The sequence below is a fragment of the Lytechinus variegatus genome, chromosome 16 (genome assembly GCF_018143015.1).
Source record: "Lytechinus variegatus isolate NC3 chromosome 16, Lvar_3.0, whole genome shotgun sequence".
Lineage (NCBI taxonomy): Eukaryota > Metazoa > Echinodermata > Echinoidea > Temnopleuroida > Toxopneustidae > Lytechinus > Lytechinus variegatus.
Genome location: NC_054755.1, coordinates 14781432 through 14803400, shown reverse-complemented (window position 1 = coordinate 14803400; position 21969 = coordinate 14781432). Strand labels below are relative to the sequence as shown.

Below are 21969 nucleotides of genomic sequence, written 5' to 3'. Positions count from 1 at the left end.
GTTTCCAGCCCCTGGTCCCCCACCTTTGGGGACAGATTTCCGCCCATGAATTTGTGACTATATGATTTTGTTTGTGCGTGCGTGTGTTGAACTTAGTCGAATCTATAGTTCATGATTATCCTGCTTGTTTAAATTCGATTATTCATGAAAGTTGGGTTAAAATGCAAGCAACAGTCGCTTTCTGCATTATTTAGGCATGTATACAGGTGCATGTGACCATGGACCTACTAGGAGCCAAACCATGACAAAACGAAGCACAACAGTCACGACACATTATAGTAAATCCTCTCCGACTGTGCCTGCCAGCCATCGTGCTGACCTGCTGATGACGTAGAGCCGTGCCTCCGACACACCCCCAAACACACCTCCCACGCAACTCTCGACGTACGAGCCTGGATATCTAGTCTCATTAACAAAACCTTTTTTAAGCCACTTCTTCACTGAGCTCGAGGAAATAATCCGGTGACCCGGAATGTGCGATTTTGTATAGGTGTTTCATTAAGTATTTTTGCAATAAATATTTCTTTTTACTAAATGAAATCATGAACTTGGATTGGGGAGTTTGAGGTTCGTGTCACATCCATTATGTAGAGGTAGAAGAATTGAGACTAAGTATCTACTCTGTTGCTGTAAATACTGGCAGCATGCCAAACTGAATGGTTATCAAGTTCAAATACTAGTACTCAACCGGACATCGGGGCTTATTAAAGTTGATGATTCAGTATTCTATGGACTTCACACCATCCCATCATTATTTATCATATGGGTTATTGGTATGGTCTCTTAAATTACTTAATGACCCGGGTTAATGACATTTTAATTGATCAAAATTAAATGATGAGAGTTCGAATTGTTTTGAGAAACCGTATAACATGTATACCCCGGATTATTACTTCAGTGCATGTCCAACTCTTCTAAAATGGAACAAATGTGTTTACACGGCCTTGAATAATAATTTTAAGAAACCACATGGTCAATGTGATCATTGAAGCATAATAGCCTCCCCCATCCGGATTGACGGAAGAAGAAGAGAGAGAAAGAAAATCCCGCCTTTGCCTCGAGTCATCAGCAATACGGGAACCGGTTCCCGCTGGATAGCACACCAGTCAAACCAGTTTTCTCACGCTGTCTCTGGAGCTCGGAGCTATATGTGTGTAAAAGCGTGCGTTCGCCAGGCTAGCCTCGCCTCGTGAATCAAAACAACTCTTTTTGTTTACAAACGAAACTTCACTCGCACGCCGTTCATCAGCGCAGCAGCCGTACCGGTACTTCTCTTCAATTTCCTCGTTCCTGAGCTCTTTGCAATTCAAATTACTACTATATAGTAACGTTGAGTAGATCTGACGAATGCCAAGATCGAGACGAAAGAGGAAAATGCTGTATTTCTCAGGTGAGAATTAAAGATCGACTGAGCTGAACAGTGAAAGTTATTAATTTGGGTAGGCCTAGCCTGGGCCCTGGAGGCGTTTGGCCATTGCCTGGCTTTGGGAGTAAAATTAAAAATCATAGTAGGATGGGGGGTCGGTGTCCGGACACTCTATATTTTTAAAGCCTTCTTTTTTTGTCTTTGGATTACACTAAAAATATGAATTCAATAGTTGCAATCATCTTCTATTTTGTTCTCTATAATATTTTTTAACATTTTGTGCTAAAAATTTATGAAACTTTGCTTGTATTTTTTTTCAAATGACTTTCTAAAATTGATCGTCCGGACACACAACCTGTCCGGACACACAACAACTGGGTATACTATAGACAGGAATAACCGTCGTTTCTGGGGATTTATTCAACAATTTCTGACATTTTACTGTTATCCCCATTCACCAACGGTAAAGTGTCCGTGTGGGCTCCCATTTGTTATCACCAGCACTTTTGTCCGACCAGAGTCCAAAGTTTGGGGTTAACACATCGAGGTTACAATCTAAGGATATGTAAACTACAAATAAGAAATATTTAATTATTCAATTTTAAAATACTTTAAACGATCCTAGATGAAAATGCATGAAAATTATACTTTACCGATGTTTATACATGTAGGAAAAGTTCGGAAAAGCACAGCTCATCGATCCAAATTAAGGCAGCCAAACTGAAATATTTACAAACGAACAGGGAGGGCGTCAACAATATACGAATGTGATATCGATATTGCATTCCACCAGCACACCTACAAGGCAATAATACGATACGATACACTCACAAAGACAAACGATAATAGTTATAATCGCGATATATCGAGACATTAACGGTAATGACGTCATTCAAGATGGCAACTTGCAGGAAAAACCGTTAAGGTCGGGAGAAAATGTCTTAGATGACAGATTTCTCAATCATCCAGTGGATTTTTTTTAATAACTCCGGTCCAAGGTATGCAATTACTTAAGTTATTTATATTTCCCTGATAATTAAACTGTAAATTTCGCTCAAAAAACAGTTTTAAATCGCGATCTATAAAACGCTAGTTCACTATACGTTGTCTGTAGCCACGGACCCCCAACCTCTTCAGTCTATATATTGGTGAGTGAGCCAACGTAGTTCAGCGGAACAACCAAAATACAGAGACTGAAGCTTTTGGTCTAGGTTATAGGAGTTGTTTAGCAAGTATGCAGTGCACGAGAGGTTTCTTCTGAGCATGCGCACTCCACACAAGCCGAAGGCGAGTGTGGAGTGTGCATGCGAAGAAGAAACCTCGAGTGCACTGCATATCGCTGAAAAACGACGGGTAAATGCGTTATTCCTTTTATAAGATGGCTAAGTAATTTCGAACGCAATTTTAAGCACCTTAAATGAGAAAGAAATAATGAAATAGATCTAAATCAAATATCAAAAATTTTGAAATTGCACTTACCGTGGGTTAGACAATTTGGGTGCGCGAAATTCGCACGGGCGTGCAGGGATAGACACTTTTCGCGAATGATCACGTGGTACGCTTTGACCAATCAGCAAGCTGCAAATTATTTAGCCATCTTATAAATACTATTACCCCCTAACGCCTGGCGTGGGGATGTATAGGGTCCCAAGCACCGAAGGAAAAGGCAACTATACAAAATAAATGCACCAAACTGCTAGTTAGAATGTTTAGAATCTGAGGTTAACATGGTTAACACTTCTGTACATGGGTAAAAATATCGGTTGGCAACGTTTGGTAAAAATGTATGATCAAACTCAAAATAGCCTGGGTTGCAAAAAAGGACTATACATGCTATATTTCCCCCCAAAATAGCAAAAACTAACTTAAAATTTATATGGAGATAATATGGTCTACATTATGATTCTCATGAATATTCTTTGATGGAAAAATATCTGATTCGGATCGCCGACGTGCTCTTTTGTAAAGTCGATCAGCATTGACTCGCAATCACCGTCTCACTATTCCCACAAAATCTTCTCAAGTTTAGCCCCAGAAAACTTCGAAAATATTGAGTTCATACTTTCACTGGGCAATCATGATACAAAGATTGTTCTACATGTTCTATAAATCCACATTCAAATATCCAAAATAATTTAAATACGAAGAAATCAGACTTTAAAAAACCCCTGGATTTTGAGTGACACTACACAAAACATATGGCGTTGTATGGCTTCCCGAAAGCCGATTCCGAGTTTGCCCCCTTTCGCATCCCGTGATCCTCTGCGATGACAGACGCCCTCACGCGACAAACGCTATTTGCGATAAGGTCTATTGTGGTGGACTCTGTGGATGTGATGAAAGATCTAGAACTCTAGATCTAGCTTGCTTGCCACCAATGGAAATAAGGGCCTAACTAAGGCCGAGCTAACATGTAGTATTGCCAGACCCCTTTATTTTATTGCTTTAAAAACTATAGGCCTAACCAAGAAAAATTGCACAATGTCTAACTTGTTATAGTTTCCAAAATACAAATATGGAGGGGCCTATTATGAAAATTATGAATAGAGGTCTAGAATCTATGGTAAAATTACTTTATATTATTATTTCCAAACCTTTTTTCTTCGCATCACGCTTGCCGCATGCCCCTCCGCGAAAAACAATTATTTTTGTGTGTGACAAATCATGATTCCAGACACGCACCGGATGGGTGAAGATATTCTTGAAATTGTCTTAAGAGAAATATGCTTATATCTTTAGAGTTAAAATAAAATCCGTATTCTGAAAACTCTTGTATCTTTTCTTGTAATCTTCACAAAGGCTGCGTTTATGCGACTTCAAGCCAGAATCATGATTCAAAACACAAACATGAATCACAATATCACAGAATCAGCATTTAGACGACCTTAATTCCAATGCTATTTCCCGGGGGGGGGGGGGGGCACTCAGTATACATGTATAGTGGGTATGTGCCGCGGAGGGGACCCCCATTTTTGCACTAAAATTTCCGTTCCAAGGCATAATATTATTGTCCTATTGAGAAAAAGAACAAAGAGAGCCACTCCAAAGCATAGCATTTTCTTCTCATCATCATTAAGAAAATAGAAGAAAGAAATCCACTCCAAAGCTTCGCATATTTTTCGTTACGCCATTCCGGTCGCATTGATCTGCTACAAATGAGCTGCAATTTTGGTGAAAAGTGGCCGCAGAGCGCTGTCTGACCATCGCATCTGCACGAGCGCACCCGGCGGCAGTGCCGCGGGGCTAGCTGCAAAGGATGCATACGCACTCACACGTTGGCGATCCGTTCCAAGGACCCCCCTTTTCACAAACACTTGTAGTTCCGAAGCCGGTTCCGAGGACCCTCCTTTTTACATTAAGCCTGCTCCAAAGCCTCCGTTTTTTTGTCTCGCCCGTGGCACACCCCCACCACTTCTTTGGTCGAGTGCTAATCCGAGAAATGAAATAATCGGAGGCAAAGCCAGGAAACCTAGAAGGGTAAGTGTGGTGGAGGGGGGAAACACTGTTGCTGTTCAATTGTCATGAGGATGGGGGAGGCAAAAGGAAGGGCAGCCTAGCAAAGAAGAGCAAAGCCTTCTTACTTTTACCTTGCTAAAAATAAATGATAACAAGTCCCCCCCCCTTCCCCCCAAAAATGTGTTTTTTAATCTAAAATGTACATGTATACTTTAAAAAGGGTATTTCATTATACAAGAAATGGCACATTTCATTTTGAAAAAAAAAACCAAGGGAATTTTCCATTTTGAAAAAATAGCATTTCGTTCCTAGGGGCAGGGGAATGTTTTTTTTGGGGGGGAGGGGTGCAAGTACCCCCTGCTCCCCCCACGCTCTCACCCCCAAACAAGTAAAACATAAATGCATTCAAAGATAAAACTACTATTAACAAAAAAAAGTATAAGGGCAGAATTATCATAGAAGTAATCAATCAAATATTGCTAATAAAGGGCATGTTGATGCATTTTAATTTAAAATTGTTTTTTCAAAATGTCCGCTATATGAACCTTCATGATTAAATGCTTAACACTTATAAACCTAAAAAAGGATCGCTCTGCAGGGGGGGGGGGGGTGAGTGAGTGAGGGGTGATTAAGACCTCAGATCCCATTTTGGTTGGGGCGGGGCAAAAAAGCCATCCTCAGCCATTGTAGCCAGCTTTTCGGAATGAGGGGAAGGGGCACACTTATTTCACATTAAATTTACACAATTATACAAATAAAATTGATGAAATTAATAATAGTTGCACCATTTGGAACAGAGAAGGGAGAATTTGATAGGTACAAGAATGTAGATTTCATGCAGTAAACGACTAAGTTAGGAAAGAAAATGCATGGTCTTGTTGATATTGCAATATTGGGATGGGTAATTTTTAAAATTGGTGCCATTTACTGAACTGGAATTTTAAAAATTGCTGCCATTTACAAAAAAGAAAATTTCTAGTATCTTCAAGAAAGGCTGCAGAGCCCTTTGAAGATTCTTAAAAGAAGATATTGCAGAAGAATTAGGAGAAGAAAAAAAGGAGGAGGCGGCAAAGTTCTCGAGATAATTGGAAGAGAACAGAGATGATACTTATTTTTTCTTCTTCTGGAAACAGTACAGTCTACCATCTGGTGTATTGTCGTACTTTATTTATTTTTCATTCCATCTAAAGTTTTAATTTTGTATCCTGCAACTTCATTCTTTAAATTATAGAGAACTTACTTGTAGTATGATTTCACCAACATACATGTACAAGCCTGGTACTCATTTCTTCCTTTCTTTCATTGCAGGAGTTATTTGACAGCACCTCTCCAATCAACCATCAATAAATTCTACCTCAGAACCACTCTTCTGCCATTTTGCATTTTTTTTTACAATTATCAAAAGTTGCCCATTGACACCCATCGACCATTTGGTAAAGATCTTGAATTTATTCTGCCAAGAAATACTCTGAGCATTACTCTCATCACTTGACATTCTATCGCCATGGGTCATATTCTGGAGCCAAACAGCGACTATCCTCTCTTGCCGTATGAAGCTCCCGAGTGGACATCCCGACTGGCAGTCATTCCAAAGTATCGAGTTCAGGTTAGTAAGTAGGGTTAATTGCTAATTCGTTTATTGCCAACTCGTCCACTCATCATAGTCAACATTTTGTCTAACAACCATTTGTTCTAATAATCATTTGGTCCAATAACCATTTGGTTTATTAATCACTTTGTACAATCACCAATTCGTCTATGACCATTACAACCAGTTGGTCTAATACCCAATTGCTTTTCATTCATTTCACCCGATAAACACCTAATCCGATTAGACCAAATGATATATGGCCTAAATGAATTTTGGACCATCTGGTCATATTACAAAATGGTGAGTGGACGAAACTTGGCAATTAGACCATGTGAATAGTGGACGAACTGATGGTACACAAAATAATAGTAGACAAGTTGATACATGTAATTGGACGAATGGGCATGCATGTAAGACTGTCAACAGTGCCATATTTTCTATGAGTAGTACTAACTTCACCATGGAGTACTAAGTTTTTTTTTTAAATGGAATCCTTTTTAATGAAAAAAAAACAAGGAGAAAGTTTACCATCACTAAGGGGAAATTTACCCTGTCATTACGTTGGTTTTCTAAAAGCATACAAACTAGAGAAACATATTGGTGACAATTTGGTGAAATCGATCAAGTTTAAAACAGTTGTGGATTTCATAAATTTTGATTTTGTGGTATGCGACTAATGCGCCCATTGGTCATGTGATATTTGAATTTCATGTGCCGATTGGCATTGAAAATTGAGAATGTTTTGACTTGAGTACAGCTTAGCTAAGCACTATTTCCACCAGTCAAGTCTCATAGTGTTCTCTTTCCTTGATTTATCTCCTGAGATGGTGTCCAGTTATTTGTTTAATCACTATATTTCTTCATTTTGATATTGTCTGGCATGTCATCATTTTACCGATAGATACAAATCCTTTTTCTGATAATATATAGAAAGGTCCATTTCTTGTTTCCTTATTTTATAGTTGGGATGTCTCGGAACACCTATTCAGCGATGGCGTCTTCCGGGAATCCCTGAGGATTTTCAGGTCCACATCAAACGCGATGATATGACAGGCAGTGTGCTCTCAGGAAATAAGGTAAATATAATCAGGGATCTTTTATTAAAGGTCAAGTCCCACCTTAGCACCATCAGCAAGTGGATTTGAATCTAGAAAAAAAAGCAATCAATATAGCATCTTTCACCTCATGAATTGAAAATCTGATACCATCGCACCCATTCCTTTTTGCTATTTGCATGCTTATAAAACAAATGTAGCAAATCTGAATTGTAAATGATAACAATATATGCAATTTGTTTGGCGCCATTTCAATCTCGTATTGTCTCGTAAGAGATGAGCATCAAGGCGCAAAAATAAAGGGGGGGGGCTAACAAAATTACAAGTAATAGAAAATCATTAATAAAAATGGGTTTAAGAGGTAAGCTTTTAGCTTAATATATCTTAAATGTTTCAACACTCTTGCTATCTCGGATCTCTCATGGGAGGGAATTCCATAGTCATGTGAGGGCCCTGCATGGATGAATGGCCTTTTCCCCCAATTCGTTTTATATTTTGGAATTGTAAGAAGAGAAGACCAGAGTAACTGGAGCATAGAAGCCTAGATGGTGTGTAGGTGTTAATGAGAGCAGTGTTGTACTATGGAGCAGAGCCATGAACTGAGTGATATACTAAAGGATTTTTAATTTGACACATTCACTCATGGGCAACCAATGGAAAGATTTAAGAACAGGAATGATGTGGGTGAATTTGTAACGAAGGGTCACTCTACGAGCAGCAGAATTCTTAAGTTTTTGCAAAACGATTATTAATTTTGGACTTGGATAAAATGTAGATTAAATAAAGGTGCATTGCCAAATCAAGACGAGATGAATTCAATGAATGAACAATTTTCTGTTGCGTTGAGAGTCAAATATTTGCATATGAATCCTTGGTTGCATAACCATAGGTTGGGTTCTTTCCTTCTTTTTCCCTCTCATTTTATGCAGTTTGAGGAGAACAGAAAAAGCATAGGACTGGCTATTAAAGCTCTTGTCCTTACCAATGTTTTTATGTTGTAATGAGAAGGTTTTATTCAAGTCAATTTAATGGCAAAACTGCAACTAAATGCAAGAAATTATTTTAGCTTCTTTATTAGCTAATTAGTGACTTACAGTGTTAAAGTGATTATTTTCAGCTTAGATCTCCTGATTTGGCATAGATAGTTTGAAATGAACAAGATATATGATGATACAATAAACATTCATCGTTTGCTGCGACTACATGTTGTTGGCTTCAACATTAAAAGCTAATTATTTCTTTCATTCATTGACCACTTACAATTGTAGGTTAGGAAGTTGGAGTTTTTAATGGCTGACTGCGTTGACCAAGGCTGTGATTCCATCATGACGTGTGGTGGCATCTTTTCAAATTCTTGCCGAGCCGGAGCCATTGCTGCCCGTCAAATGGGACTGGACAGCCATCTTTTCCTTTGGTCTGAAAAGACGGTAAGAGTTTGCTCTGTATTTTGATGCAATCACTAAATATGCAGTTCTGTAGAAAATAATTCTGTTCTCACAACCATGAAATTTACCTGTTTTTGGTAAGCTTCCGCTTTGTATATTTCTTCAGCATCTCTGCCATCTATTACACTGGGGCTTAGGGCGATTTTGCCCCCCAATACTTAATAGAGTCTTGGAAACTCAAAAAGGAGCCGCGGAAAATCCCTATTCATTTCCATCTTAAAGCTTAGCCAATATTGCAGATTTTGGCAGTAAGTTCTGAAAAGTAGTCCACCCCCCACAAAAAAATTATAAACTATATACATGTAAATAAAATAAATATAAAATCAAATACCGGTATAAAAATAATTTTAGAAGTGACAATGATAATAAAATATGAATGATAGTAACGATAAATAAATAATGAAAAATAATGCCTGAAACTAGCCATCTAAAACGGAGGTCTGATGAAGCTTGCAGCCTCCTAAGTAAAAGCTTACCAACAACGGGTCAAACTTCATTGTGAAAGAAAAAAGTTTTCTTTAATGTCAGATGAACCATTTCAGTAATACTGTACCATTTCATTGTCTTCACTTGACATGTTCATATATATCTTACATTTATTATACATCAGCAGTGATCTGGGCCCCGTTGTACAAAGGGTTACAATTGATCCGATCAATCATAACTCTATGGAAATCCATCAGTGTCATAATTTTTTCTACAGGAAATTTGCAAAATGTCCTTTGTAATCAAAGGAGAACACTCCAAATTGTCAAGAAATCAATGAATTTATGGATATGGATTCATATCTAGGATTTTTTTAAAACAAACATGCATTTCATATGTTGACTTTGCTGGCTTTCCATAGTTGCGATTGATTGGATCAATCGTAACTCTTTGACAATGGGCCCTGGTGCACTTTGCTACTCATGATTTGACTGTTATGTCCATGAATACCGGTACATTGCATAGTCTTCATCAGATATGCTGCAGTCATAAAATTTGCCTACTTTTCCGCACATGTAGTTGTGTACATTATGTTCGATCCATATATTGCCATCAGCATTTGATTTTACTCAATTCATGTTCCGGTTGTATCCATTTATTTTGTTATATATTCGCTGGACAACTAAGGAGTACATTACTTCATTACATTATGCCATAGCATCACTTACAATGCATACAGAGCTGCAAACGTGTGGTCAAGATAATCATATTACTAGTACTTTTTATATGCCTGTCCTAGATGGGACATGTTATGGTATCACGCTCGGTGTCCGTCTGTCTATCCGTTAACTTTTCCTTGTAAACACGATAACTTCAGTTTAACTGAACCTAGGCTCATATAATTTGATGTGTATGATACTAGCATGGATCCCAGGAAGCCTATTTATTTTGAGGTCAAAGGTCAAGGTCACAATGACATGTTTTCATCTTACCCTGCTGTAGTCCTTGTTAACACAATAACTTCAGTGTAACGTAACCTACATGTAGGCTCATATAATTTGGTGTGTATGATGCTAGCATAGATCCCAGGATTTCTATTGATTTTGAGGTCAGAAGGTGAAGTTGCCACCTTCCACTTATCTTGCTTGACCAATAACTCCATTTCCCTTGTTATAGGCGGGCGTATCATGTGCTTGCCTTCGCGACACTCTTGTCTCTTCTTTTTAGGCCAATTGTGATTTTTTTTTGGGGGGGGAGGAGAATTACACAAGGTTGGCAGCTCTGAATACATTATTTTATTCATTACGTCATTCACATTCATTCCATCTTTATGTAAACATCATTGCCTTCACATCAATAGGATCTGCCGTTCACAGGAAACGCTTTGCTTGATCGTCTGGTGGGCTGTAATTTCTACCTCATGCCATTAGACTGCCCTCTGGAGACCGAAGTATACCCCCGCATGAAACAGCTTCAGAACCATATCCAGTAAGGATTGTCATTATTCATGCATTCATTGAATTTTCATTTATCTTTCATGTAAACTTACATGCAATCTTACAAATGTTTTATGATTTTTTTTACATTTGCTGTTCATTCGTGGCTTTATATATTCTTAAGATTTCATTCTATGGAAGGTAATCTTGCCATTGTGCTTTACATGTACATGCTTTAATATGACATTACAGTGTATGATATCTCATATTTGGTTGAAATGCTATTATGCAAATAAAGAATATTCAGGAGTTAAGTGAAATGGACAGAATACTTCATGAGGTGAAAGATGATGATCTAGGCAACGAGGCATAGCTGAGTTGAATGGACCATTTCATCTTTCACTGGCTGAAGTATTCTACCCAGTGTCCATTGAACGAATGAAAATCACTCATTATTTGTTTTATATGACACCTTAATTGAACATTTCCAAGTTTGGATGGGAAAGTTTGTGTAGCTTTAATAGGTCAATGGACAAAATCGTTTGGATCCAAAATTGCATGATGATTGGATCGTATCTTCTACGAATGATGATGTCATTGCAAAATTGGCTGAATGATCAATGTCAAGCAACCTATTAAATGACAAGGATTTATGTAGGTGTCATATAATATGGAAATTGTTGGATGTACATATAAGCTTATGGATTATCGTGGTTTTGCATAATTTTGAGGATTCTCTACCCAACAGTCTGTCTTATCTAAACCTAGTTTAATCTTACCCTCGTCTATTCTAATCCCTGTTTGATTTTTTGTAGACAAACAAGCAATAAGAAGGCTTACAGACTGCCGTTTGGTGGATCCAATGAGATTGGAGTATGGGGCTACATTGAATGCTTCCGTGAATTGATGGGCCAGGTAAATATGACAATGTAGATCCTGACCAAGTGATAGGCTAAAATCTATGATGTGATCAGTCATTAATTTAGAGTAAATTTTATAGGACTATTTGCATATATTGGAAAATGCTAATTTCTTTTAAATGTGACTGTACAGTCTTGTAGTTAAGATCTGGCTATACCCACGGGCAGATTTTCACGGCAATCAAAATCTGAAGGGGAGGGGGTCAATGTTTGCCCCCCCCCCTGTATATCCTTGGCAGAAATAGCCCTGCAAATAGCCCTTCTTGGTTTACATACAAATGGATCTGTATTTCTTACAAAAGATTGTTCATTTCGTCAACTCAACTGGTAGGCATTCATATATCAGATGACCACTTGATAAAGTATCGCTTGTGGAAACAAACCCCCAAACCAAACTATCAGTATAAATGTTGCTTTGGCTTTCATAATTTATTTGAAACCAAATTTAAAGATAAAATGAATGATATTTAAGCAATGATAATGCTTTTGTTTTCAGGGTCTTCTTGACCGATTTACAGATGTTGTAATAGCAGCAGGGAGCAGCGGTTCTGTGACTGGCCTTGCTATTGGAAACTATCTCACAGGAAGCAAGCTGAAGTAAGTTCTTTTTGATCTGAGCAGTAGAATAATTTATATTCATTTTTTTCTGTTTCTGTATATGGCAACTCAAGTAGGAACTCAGCAGGAGAGCATTTTGCTGGTAAACGCCAAGCTGGTATAACCAATTTTATAAAACGGGTTCAAGAATGTAGCCAATGGTGAGTGCGTATTCAAGTCACGTGTTCATGCTTTAATTATGCGCAACCTTCCAGTCGTGCATTTTTTGTGCAGCATTATAGTTCCAATAGCACGTAAAAACTGATACGCGTTCAGTAAAAGAGGCTGGCTAGGATTTTGATGCACTTAATTAGACGCGCATAGTAGATACGCCTGTGATGTCATAATTGACAGTCTTGTGATCTCTTCGTCTGTGCGATCGTTGACAAGTTGGAGGGATTTGAACAAGATTTCCATGAAAAATTCATTTTGCCGACCCATTTTATAAAACAATTAATGCACATTTTAAGATTCGTGATGTTAGTGACAATGCGAGCAACTCTCGGGCATTCACAATGTTATGCAAAAGCACTCGGCGCAAGCCCCTCTTGCTTTCGCATAATTGTAAATACCCTCGAATGTGCTGCATCGTCATAACACACTCATAAATGTGCATTAATTGTATAATAACCAATTACCAATAGAGACATTTTCAATCTAGGTTAATCAGTCATATTGGCTGACCTTACAGATGACAGATATTATTCTTCGGCCTTTTTATCAAAGTGGAGACAATGGTAGAGTGGGGAATCTTGTGATTATGAGTCTAATGCTCTAACCACTGGACTACACCACCCGTGTTGGGGGGGGGGGGGTATGGGCCAACAGCTTTTGTGTGCTTTGTCATGATGAGGAATATTTCTGTGGCATAATCTCAGATGATGGAAAAAAGCAGTTTATTGGAATTCTTGCTCCAAGACTGCCTATAGTGGTTCTGATTTGAAATAAATTCTACACATTTCCATTGAAAATGAAATAAACTATATATGATTTGGTCTGTCTATGTGTCATTTATTTGTTCCAAGAATTCGGGATGGAATATGTTACAGGGTGCTACATATGCACTTGACCGATTGCCCGGGGCAAGTAAAAGTTAGTCGGGCAAGTGTTTTGAAGTAAAGACCAAAAGTACATGCCCAAATTGGGCAGGCAAAGTCCTCATAGTAGAATTACTAAAATTATAATTGATAATGAATGTAAATTTGGTCATGGTGGGCAAGATAAAATCACTTTGTAAAACAATGCAAGAACAAGGTATATCAGTTTATGTCAGAAGAGAGAAAAAAGGTCAATGGTTTATAAAACTGCAATATTTTCGTTTGAAAAGGTAAAACTTTTTTTCAAGGATTTTTTCGGGCAAGTATATTCCAACTATTTAAAAATTTATTTGCCCGACAGGGCAATTGCTTCTAAAAAGTTATGTAGCACCCTGCATTATTGGTGGCTTATTGAAGAGTAAGAAGTTATGTAATCTTTGTCATTATAGCAGTTGCCATGGAATTAGTGCTCATCAGCTAATCACAACCAGGATCTCCCTAGTAGTTAATACAATGATATGGGATGGGCCCTGGTTATCATTTTAGTGTGATCTAATTTAGTAGACACAAAACACAGAAAATAATATTTTTTAAACTCATCTTTTCGAAAAAAAATTCTTGTAGGATACACGGATTTGCTGCCTGCAAGGACAAGATGTTTTTCTACGATCTCGGTGACAAGACACTCAAATCTCTTGGTCTGCAGGGCGAGGACGGCACTGGGGTCAAAGCCGTTGACATCATGCACATCCGTGATGAAGTAGTGGGCATCGGGTATGCCATGAATACTGCTGAAGAATTAGGTAATTATTAATGACAAGTTTTATCTTGGGGCTGCAGAATGTGAGGGAATAGGCACCATTAAAAAAAAAAATCTGTATGGACAATATTGACATTAGGGCTGGGACTAAAACCCGGGTACCCGGGTCCCGCCCGGAAGCGTCGGGTACCCGGGTAGAAAAATCAATACCCGATACCCGAAAATTGCTCACCAGTATAACGTACATTTGATTTGTATTGCGTAGTGTAAGACATGATTGTAAACTCATCACAAAAGTACACAAGTCTCATTCTGAATCTCACCAATTACCCTCGAAATATCCTTAAATATACTAGTTTTTCAAGTGATGACGATGTGACTGAGATCGTTCAATCGTCGCCATGTTTCTTTTGCAGCGCAGTGACGTCATCTAGCCACTGCGACGCAAGCCAATTTATGAATGAAAATATAGTAAGCATGCGCATTGCAAGCCTCAGCCCCACGCAGTATTCCGTCAAAAAAAGTCTGCAATACTGTGTCACCTCGTACCAAAATCGACCTAGAATTCCACTTTCCTTTATTTCATATGGATTATGAAAGGTATTCTCAGAGGATCTGTTTTCTCACCGATACCACACAAGTAAGCAAATTTTATTACTTCTTGCTTTTCCGTCAAAATCTTACGAAGTAGCGTCGATGTTGCATCGTGTTTGTGAGTTTGTAGAATCTACCGCTACGTGAACAAAGTCAATTGATTTCCGGGTTTCGGAGCAAACGAGGCGCCAGCCAATCACGTTCTTGATACCATTTTCAGTTTATCATAAACCGAAAATGGTAACACGATCGTGATTGGCTGGCGCATTCGACGCTCCGAAACCCGGAAATCAATTGACTTTGTTCACGTAGCGATAGATTCTAGAAATTCACGAACACGATGTAATATCGACGCTACTTCGTAAGATTTTGACGGAAAAGCAAGAAGTAATAAAAATTTGCTTACCAGTGCGGTATCGGTGGGAAAACAGATCCTCTGAGAATACCTTTCATAATTCATATGAAATAAAGGAAAGTGGAATTCTAGGTCGATTTTGGTACGAGGTGACACAGTATTGCAGACTTTTTTTGACGGAATACTGCGTGGGGCTGAGGCTTGCAATGCGCATGCTTACTATATATTCATTCATAAATTGGCTTGCGTCGCAGTGGCTGGATGACGTCACCTATGGGGTTTTTCCACCAGTCATATTTCGAGCGACATGATTTTCGGGTACCCGCCCGAAAATTACCACGGGTACCCGAAAAGAAAAAAACCCGAAAGTCCCAGGCCTAATTGACATATGGTCCTGGGATAGCTGCTCAAGTCATAATATCTCAGAGGGCATAGGGTTAGAGGTAGGATTGTTGGTTCTGAATTATGTAAACATAGGGATTACAGATTATCCACTTTTGGTGGTTAGGTTTTATGTATGGCTTAATGTACACATTTTCCATCAGAGAATTATTACCAGTATACTATAAAATTAACAACACATCACAGTTTAGAATATTTTTCAATGAGATCTTTGTAATGCTAACCTACGTCTTTGAAGAACATGTAAAGGCAAAGGAAGGGTTCATCGTAGTCAGTTATATTTAATATGGGCATATTCCTGAACTGTCCCTTTGATGTTCGCAGAATGCATCGAGCAGGTTGCGAGTAACACGGGTATCCTCGTCGACCCTGTGTACTCCGGGAAGGCCACCTACCATCTCATCAAGCTAATGAAAGAGAAACCAGGAACGTTCAAGGGAAAGAAGATTCTATTCATTCACACAGGTGAGTGGAAGGGTACTCTAAATTATACACCCACTTCATCTTCTTCACCTCTGTAATTTGGCAGCTACCATGGTAACAGGGCTCAGCAGCCAATCACAATAAAGATTTCCATGGTAGTTTAATGTTATATTAGTAGAAAGTCTTGATGAAACAAGGCCCAAGGAGGGCGTTTCATGAAAGGACTTGTTAGACGTTTTATCAGACAAGTACTGTTTTATCCGATAATTACTATGGTAACAGTACCTCTCAGCCAATCATAATCAAGGAAAGTTGTCAGACCTGACAATTTGTCGGAGGAAAATGTGATGAAACGCTCCCCTTGGCCCCATCTTACAGTTACGATTTATCCAATCCGTCGAAAATCTATGGAAATCCATCAGTATATTTTTTTCTACAGGAAATTCTCGAAATTTCCTTTGTTAACCCTATCTAGGCCGGGGTATTTTGGGAGTTCATATGGCCGGGGGGGCCTCCCAGGCCCCCCCCCTAAGATCTCGGCCGTCGACCGCGCAATCGCGCCGAAAATTGGCATGCTCGTTGCCTGGGACATAATCTCCAAGATTGTATAGTAATTTTTTTCGTGCGAGTCGCTATTAAGTGATTATGCTAATTTATGCGTAATTAGTATGCGAAATCATACTTTTTCCTCTAACTCCCTAAATAAAGCTCCAAATGTACTAATTTTTGGTATAGAAACTCTTTGTGGTGTTCTTAGCAAGTGTACATGAAAAAAATTGCGATATCAAATCATTTTCTTATGTATTTTATTGTTTTTTGCAATTTCTTATGTATTTCTTTGTTTTTTGACCTTTTGTTTTTCATTGTTTTTTCAATGAAATTTGTTGGGGACTCTTCTGTGATCATAAAAAGCATAAAATAAATACATTTAGAGCAGCAAAACTAAAAATAATCATACATTTATGAATTTTGGTTGAAAACACAATTTGCATTGACTTTGTACACGAAATCACGTTTTTGAGCAATTTTCGGTCTGACATGCACTTACATAATGTTGCGTAATTTCGGAACCACGTACCCGGAGGACGCAAAGTTGGTCTCAAAAGTTGCGCAAGACTTGAAAGTAAAAAGTCAGCGAGTGGCGCGGTCAAAAAATTTCGCGCTGCGAAAATATTGCGCGATTTGTTGAGGGGGGCCTCCAAGGCCCCCCCCCCCCGGCCTAGATAGGGTTAAAGGAACGCACCAAATTGTCTAGAAAACGATGAATGTATGAATACATCATATCTAGAAAACATTTTGAACAAACATGCATTTTTAATGGATGCGGGCGTTGTTTGTAAGACAGGGCCTGGTCTCATCCAGCATGGTGTAATCCCATTTCGGTCTGAAACCAGTTAGTCTCCTATTATTTGATCTTATTGTCATTTAGTGGGTGCTTCCATTTACTGACACCCAGATTTCTGACACGCCTGACACCCCTATTCTGAGACCCCTCTTCCCCATTCACTTTTGTACAGTAGTGAATATTTATTACTCTCTCATGTATTTTTCTTTTAAAAAAGAGGCTTGGCCAATTCCCTTTCTCTGATTGGCTTTTATTGTTATTGAATATCCATTAGCCATCAACGCAACTTCGTGTGAGGGCAAGAATGTGAAACTGTAACAGGGTCTTGCATTATACCAACCTTGCCGGGCCGGGATATGTCAAGGCCAAGGCTGGCCGCCCAGCCACCCTGGCTGGTTACATATAATGGTCGGTTTATGCCCATATAGACGACACACCACGATGACCCTGTTACTCCCACAAACTTGGTTATGAGAACAAATATTCATCAGATTCATAGCATTAAATCATCTCAGTATAAAAACCATACCATGGAGATCATTTGATACTCATTTCTAGATTTTCTCGCTAAAAATTAAACGAGCATTATTTTTTTGAAAAAAGTTTGTTTTCTTCGCGCAATTAAAAGGGGACAGTCAGCGATTCAAAGATCACGTTGATGATTAACGGATATTTAATAACAATGAAAGCCAGTCACCGAAATGGAATTTGGCCATGCCTCTTTTTGATGAAAAATACATGAGACATATATTTACTACATGTACAAAAGTGAATGGTGAAAAGGGTTGTCAGTAGCACCCTTATTTAGCCCATTTAACACTTTGTTTAATTGTCGGTTGGGCTACACCAATCTGGTTTAACTTTCACTTAGTTTATATGATAAGACAACTGTTCATTTGACAGAGGACTTAAAGAATGAGTAGACAAGCTGTTGGTTGTGAAGCACACGCTAATTACATGTAGTTAAATTTGATCATAGATCAAGTTGACTTAGCCATTATGATCTTAGATTGTGTTTGATAATTTGAGAATTTAATTGGCATTTACATGTACGTCATATTTTATAGTTACAATAAAAACAGATGTTTAAAAAAATTATTTTTCATTCCGTACAGCTGCTTAATAATGATGTTTAGGACATGGTAGAACACAAATTAGTAGTATTCTAGAAAACTGAAAACTTCAACTTTGATAAACATTAATGCATTTGATTTTAATGAATTCTTCCTCTCTCTTTCCTATTCCTAATTCACAGGCGGTGTCTTTGATCTGTTCAGCGGTGCCGTTGGTTCTCGGCTCACAAAGAAAGGACATGAAGAAAACAAAGTCTATGACTGGATGTCGCTCTCAGACAAAGTCCCTGATAAAATCTCGACTACATGTTAGCTGCATTTTTTTCTTTCTCATCTGTACATAAAAGGAATATATATTTTTCAAGAGGAAGTATCTTCAAAGGACATTTATCTAATATTGCTGAAATGCTTTATGTTGTCATGGAATTTAACCATTCCTATTAAGTATAAGCAGACTATTATTATTTGAATATATGTACATCACTATCATGTACTATGTGATTCATTTCCACAGTGGGGATATTGTATTTACGTTTCCCTTTATTTAATTTTGCATTTTTTTGCAATTTTAAGTAATGAGTTGATAATTTTTACATTTCGCCTCTTATTCCCCTTTGACAATGTGATGTGCTAATGTTATTTATTTTTAATTTTGTTTTATGTTACTGGTAGAGAGATGAGTCCATGCCTTTATTACCTGATTAGGAATTTTGGATATGTCTCGTAACATAAAGCTTAATCACGGGGCTGACAATCGATTAATAATCAATACAATCACAATCAATATAATCAATTTTATAAATTTAGTGATTAATCTGCAAGCTGTATCTGAGACCTTTTCATCAACTTGAATACTTGATCAAGGTTGAATGAAAAAAGTGTTTGGAATTTGCACCTTGTAAGAGGAGCAAATGGAAACAAGTCCAATCCAATTGTGTGCATGTTTTTTTGCATTAATGTTAGTTTGCTTAGAGAGCCCATTGTCAACGTTCTCATGCTGTGTAGTGTCTGATGCAGAAAGACTACTTGCTAACTACTACATGTAAAACCCAAGTAAAAAACAATTCGATAGGTGCCAAAAGGTTAGCCAAGTCATTGTGCACTTTTGTCTGCCGAACAAGGTTTGAAAATAAATGCAGTGTGAGTTTACAAGTAGTGATCACCTGACCGAGATGCTTCAGTACCTTAAATGGTTAGTTTGTGTACTTGGGGTGCATTTTGGGAGATACAAGTGTTGAGTTCCTCTGCTTAAGGCTGCCAAAGTGAAAAAAGAAGAAGTTTTGAATGATCCCTTTTTCGAATTCCAGCCATTGTGTATGAATTTACTTAATGTATGAAAGTCCCAAATTAGCCTTGGGCATTGTGGTCAATTTAAATTTCTATCTTTGTTCTTCATGACGATCGTATCCTATCTTATTCTTTGAGAATCCAACTAAAGGACTATAGCAGACCTAAGTGTACCAAGTCTATGATTCTCTTTTAACCATAGGGATAGAAGTGTCTCCTCTTTGTCACATGTGACTTCGTCAGGAAATATTTGCATTATCCCACTCAAAGCCAGTCAATATTATATGAAAGTATTCCTCTGTTGCATTATGGGTATCTCCACCTATTGGACATTAATTATCTTTTGGTATTATGGAAAACATTCTTTGCAAATCCTATTATTTTTTGGTGATCACTTTTTCTGTCATTAGCTTACATTCATGGCCTGATCATTTATTTTTTTTTAATCCATGTACAAAACATTTGCAATCAAACCTGTCTTCTTGCTGCTACTTGTCTGGTGAAACTTTTCTTTAATGAATGGTCATCAAGATTGTCACTCGATAGAAAGGAATGTGTTATACATCCTGTCTACAATGGTCCCTTTTTTCTGTTGTCCTTAGATGGTCTTAATAGACAGGTTTGACTGTAATTTTCAGGCCAGCCATCTTATTTATTTACTGTCACTCATGTTGGATAATGTTTGTACTTTGCAGTAATGGTTTGATTGCAAGGTGATTTTGAATATTTTAGGTATCCACGGTATTCGAAATATTTTTTTTGTATGTCAATCATTGTGCCAAAATAATGCAAAAAAATGAAAATAGGAAATAAAAATTTGGATGTAATATTGGGAAGGGGAGATGTATTTGTGTGTGGATGAGGGGGTGTGTGTGTTAGTGAGAGAGAGAGAGAGAGAGAGAGAGAATGAAAATTGGGGAAGGGCAGTGTTAGGGGAAAAATAGAAATATGAAGATAAATATTTTGCAAATAGGGATGAAAATTTTTTATTTTGACAAGCTGCTGTATTTTAATTTGTATGTTGAGTTTGCTTTGACTGATTGCATAAATGTAAAATACAAAACAATATCTGACTATAAAAAAATGAATATCAATAAAAAGTACAAAATATAATGTTATAAGCATAATCGATCTGACCTTTGTAATTTATTTGTATTATCGAGTTGAATGGTATTCATGTAGCTTGTGTATGATGAGAGTGTGTGCGTGTGCTTTTATGAGAGAGAGAAGGAAGGAAGGGGGGGGGGGGCAAAAGCAATAAGTAATGATGAGAAAAAAAACTTGTAAAACTTAAAAAAAATCAGATCAAATGATAAGGATTGAAAACAAAATTACACAAATGAATTTGATTTCGTAATAAAATGATAAACTAGCGAGGACAAAAGCAGAAGATATTCACATGTGAGGTTTGGCATTTTAGGTGAAACAACATTTTTTGGGGGGTTGTTTTTGTGTGTGCTTTCTATAAAAAATCTTTATTCAGATTGTTGTACACTTTCTAGAGAGACTTATTTTTTTACTGTCTTACAAAATACGGAGATATTATGGGATATCCACTTCGCATCTCTATTAAATATTCAACAAATTATTTTTATCTTATAAATTTTATTATCTGCTCAGAACTTAAAAAGTATTTATGTTTTGGATTTTTTCATCATACAACACCGTATTATTATACAGTAAATACAAGTGAAATTAACTTTATTATGGGTTATGAGAATCTTTACTAAAAAATGTATATCCCAATATATATTATTTCATTTGTTATTTTGCTTTCATGGCATTTATTGAATTATTTCAGCAACATGAAAACCAAAACTGTAGCATCTAATACTTTTTTGTTTATCCCATTTTTATGTACTTCTCAGTGTTTTGCTGGTTGGACACGTAACCCTTGAAAATAGAAAATGACAAATACTACGATAATTGTAGCGTTGGTCATTGAAACGTGGTGTGGTGATACGCAGGGGCTGCATTAATGACAAGGAGGAAGAGAATAAGAAGTCGAGGAAGGAGAAGGAGGAGGGGAAATGGATAAGGAGAACTTGAACAACAACAAGAGAAGGAGAAGGAAGAGAAGAAGAAGAGCAGGAGCGTTCGCAGGAGGAGTGCACCGCTGCGACATCCAGAACTAGATCAGCATCCTCTAAATATGATTATTTTCATTTCGTCCAATTGCCAACTCGTCTAACTCTCACTTGGTCTACCATCAGTTCGTCTACTCACAACATGGTCTACTATCATTTAGTCTAATGCCCTTCCGTCTAATAACCAGTCCAATAGCTATTTAGTCCTTAGACCATGTTGGTATAATTAGACTAGGTACGTGTTAATTGGGCCAAATGAATGAAAATAAAAGGAATATTAGACCAACTTGTTACGAGACGAAATGGTCATATGC

At 37.7% G+C, this 21969-nt stretch overlaps 1 protein-coding gene across 1 annotated transcript; it reads left to right on the top strand.

Annotated features, from left to right (window-relative positions):
* Positions 1-1194: 1194 nt before the first annotated feature.
* On the top strand, positions 1195-20544 carry LOC121429804 (bifunctional D-cysteine desulfhydrase/1-aminocyclopropane-1-carboxylate deaminase, mitochondrial-like). Its single transcript, XM_041627037.1, has 10 exons — positions 1195-1390; positions 6131-6428; positions 7376-7489; positions 8737-8895; positions 10700-10827; positions 11591-11690; positions 12192-12292; positions 13954-14132; positions 15765-15905; positions 18464-20544. Exons 2-10 carry the CDS (start codon positions 6327-6329, stop codon positions 18592-18594), a joined length of 1155 nt encoding a protein of 384 aa, XP_041482971.1. The 5' UTR covers positions 1195-1390; positions 6131-6326; the 3' UTR covers positions 18595-20544.
* Positions 20545-21969: the final 1425 nt, after the last annotated feature.